Source organism: Aplysia californica, unplaced genomic scaffold, assembly GCF_000002075.1.
Source record: "Aplysia californica isolate F4 #8 unplaced genomic scaffold, AplCal3.0 scaffold01162, whole genome shotgun sequence".
NCBI lineage: Eukaryota > Metazoa > Mollusca > Gastropoda > Aplysiida > Aplysiidae > Aplysia > Aplysia californica.
The window spans coordinates 119,124-121,488 of record NW_004798432.1 but is presented as its reverse complement, the minus strand read 5'-3'; the positions used below and the strand labels follow the sequence as shown (position 1 = coordinate 121,488).

Genomic DNA, 2,365 nt, shown 5'->3' with positions numbered 1-2,365 from the left:
GAGAGAGACAGGGAAAGGGAGGGGGAGACAGACAGACAGACAGACAGACAGAAAGACAGTTAAATAGATAGATAGATAGATAGATAGATAGATAGATAGATAGATAGATAGATAGATAGATAGATAGATAGACAGTAAGGCAGAGAAAAGAGGGACATACACTTAATTATGTATACACTCATTCATACACTCTCAGACAGACAGACTGACAGGCAGAGTCACTGACAGACACACAAACAAACAAACAAGCAGATAAACAGACAAAACAAACAAACAAACAAACTGATAAAAAGACAAAACAAAGAAACAAACACACTGATAAACAGACACACCTTGTCCTGTAACTGTAGGCTCACAGAATGAAGTCGTTCTAACAACTCCTCCTCACTTCTCTCAATCCTCTGTCTCATCTCCTCAGCCAGCGACCTGGCGAAATACGTGATAAAGGTCTACTAGAGGCCACCATTCCAAACTTATTTGACCTACTACACACATCTGGGCTCTTAACTCTCTGTGGGGTCACGTGTGGGTCTATGGGACATAGAACGATAATTAAAGACGAGCTGTTTTAAGAGTTGGGGGAAAGCGCCTTTTTTCCTTTTCTTTTTCTTTTTCTCTTTTTTTTGGGGGGGGGGCTCTCTCGTAACACCTCGAATCTTCGGCACTTTAAGTTAAATGACATGATTAATATTATGTTGCGGGGGCAGCAGCGTCGAGAGTTACTTTTCCCAAATCTCCGAGAATATCACATTTACGTGGATACCTGAAGGTGCCATCTCAGGCTCAAAGGTAGAGGTGCAATGACCCACAATTGCTTACAGCCGCTCATTGCCGTTACACACTGTGTCGTACTTAGGGTAGTCCACCGAGTTCAGCTTACTTTGAATACTGTCAGATATCGTCACCAAGACACCATTGTAAACACCCGCCAAGGAATCCCACAAACCTGATCGTCTCTTCAGCCTTTTTGACCGAGTCTTCCAACACGTCCGCCCCACTCTCGTACTGTTCCTCTCCGCCATTAGCTGTGACGTCAGAGCCAAACCCGCGAATCTTGACCATGACTTCAGCTACCTCCTCTTCTCGAGACTTCATGGCTTCCGGCAAGGGCAGGCAATTCTCACATTTCCTATGGCTTATACTGAAGCACTAAAGAAAAACAAAGTAAGTGTTACGTTGATTTTTTTTCTCCCTTACTCATGGTTAATGGCACTTGTTAGAGAAAGATAAGATTCAGTCTTTTGTTAATTTTATGTATTTTGTAAGTCTAATTGTTCTTTATTAATTAGCTTATTTTGTTTCATTTTGATTATTTATTTACTTATTCGGAAAAGGGGGGGGCAATTAAAGAGGAAAAGAGGGGTGGGGGTAGCATTTCATTCATTGCAATTGTAGAGACAAATGAAACACGCCAGAGTGACGATCTGTGAAATTATGTAACAAATCTATAACGTCCTCAGAGATCCCATCTAAACGTCATGACCTGCATTCTGTGGTTGCCTGACGCGCATGAATAATTGACACCTCGAGTTATTGACTGCGGGGACGTACATGAGACAAGGGGTTTATAGTCCATTAATGCCGTTCTGAGGTGCCAGTCACTGGGCCATGAAGGGTTGCCCTGACACACACATACACACACACACACACACACACACACACACACACACACACACACACACATATATACACACACACACACACACACACACACACACAAGCACGTCACTACACCGAACTCTAACCCCTACCCCCTATCTGAACCCTTTCTGTACGGACAGCCGGGTATCGATTAAAGCTCTGCAATAACTCGGACCATTAACAATATTAACATAACAGAAATTTCAAACACAAACAACACAAACACACACCTCAAAATGAGCTCTATAGTTCGTTCATAACACACGGACAATCGAGCCATTTACAAATACTACATTTTATACACTCGGCTTTGGTTAGCTTTAGGGTGTACATGATATGTATATATATATATATATAAAAGATTCTGCTTCAGCTTCTAGTGAGATTTCACACCGACTCGCGAGGAACAATGCTCCCCACTAACAAGTAAACCGAGCGTTGCCCTTTTAATGAATTATTCATAAGCAGGAGGGCCGACGGCAAGTCACGTGGTCGGGTCATAACGGAGCAGAGAGTGCAAGGACGACATCATAGAAGAGGGGAAATGAATAGATCTAGATCTAGAGCTTGCACAAGTAGTAAAGGCACTTCTAAAAAGATGAACTGAAATCAGCTTACTTAAATCATTCGTGCGTTTCGTTTCGAATATCATACTCCGAGCCGCCAATAAAATTAAATGTTACTAATTGTGAAAGGATTTGGGGTGTTGGGGGGGGGGGGGGGC

At 42.6% G+C, this 2,365-nt stretch overlaps 1 protein-coding gene across 1 annotated transcript in view; it reads right to left on the bottom strand.

The window, feature by feature from the left end:
- LOC101851691 overlaps positions 1-2,365 on the bottom strand; it is a gene marked incomplete at its 5' end in the record, with an annotated part of 30,121 nt that overhangs the window by 11,434 nt on the left and 16,322 nt on the right. Inside the window, 2 exon segments of the mRNA XM_005111999.3 lie at positions 333-426; positions 947-1,149. Of these exon segments, the coding sequence (XP_005112056.2) occupies positions 333-426; positions 947-1,149 (297 nt within the window).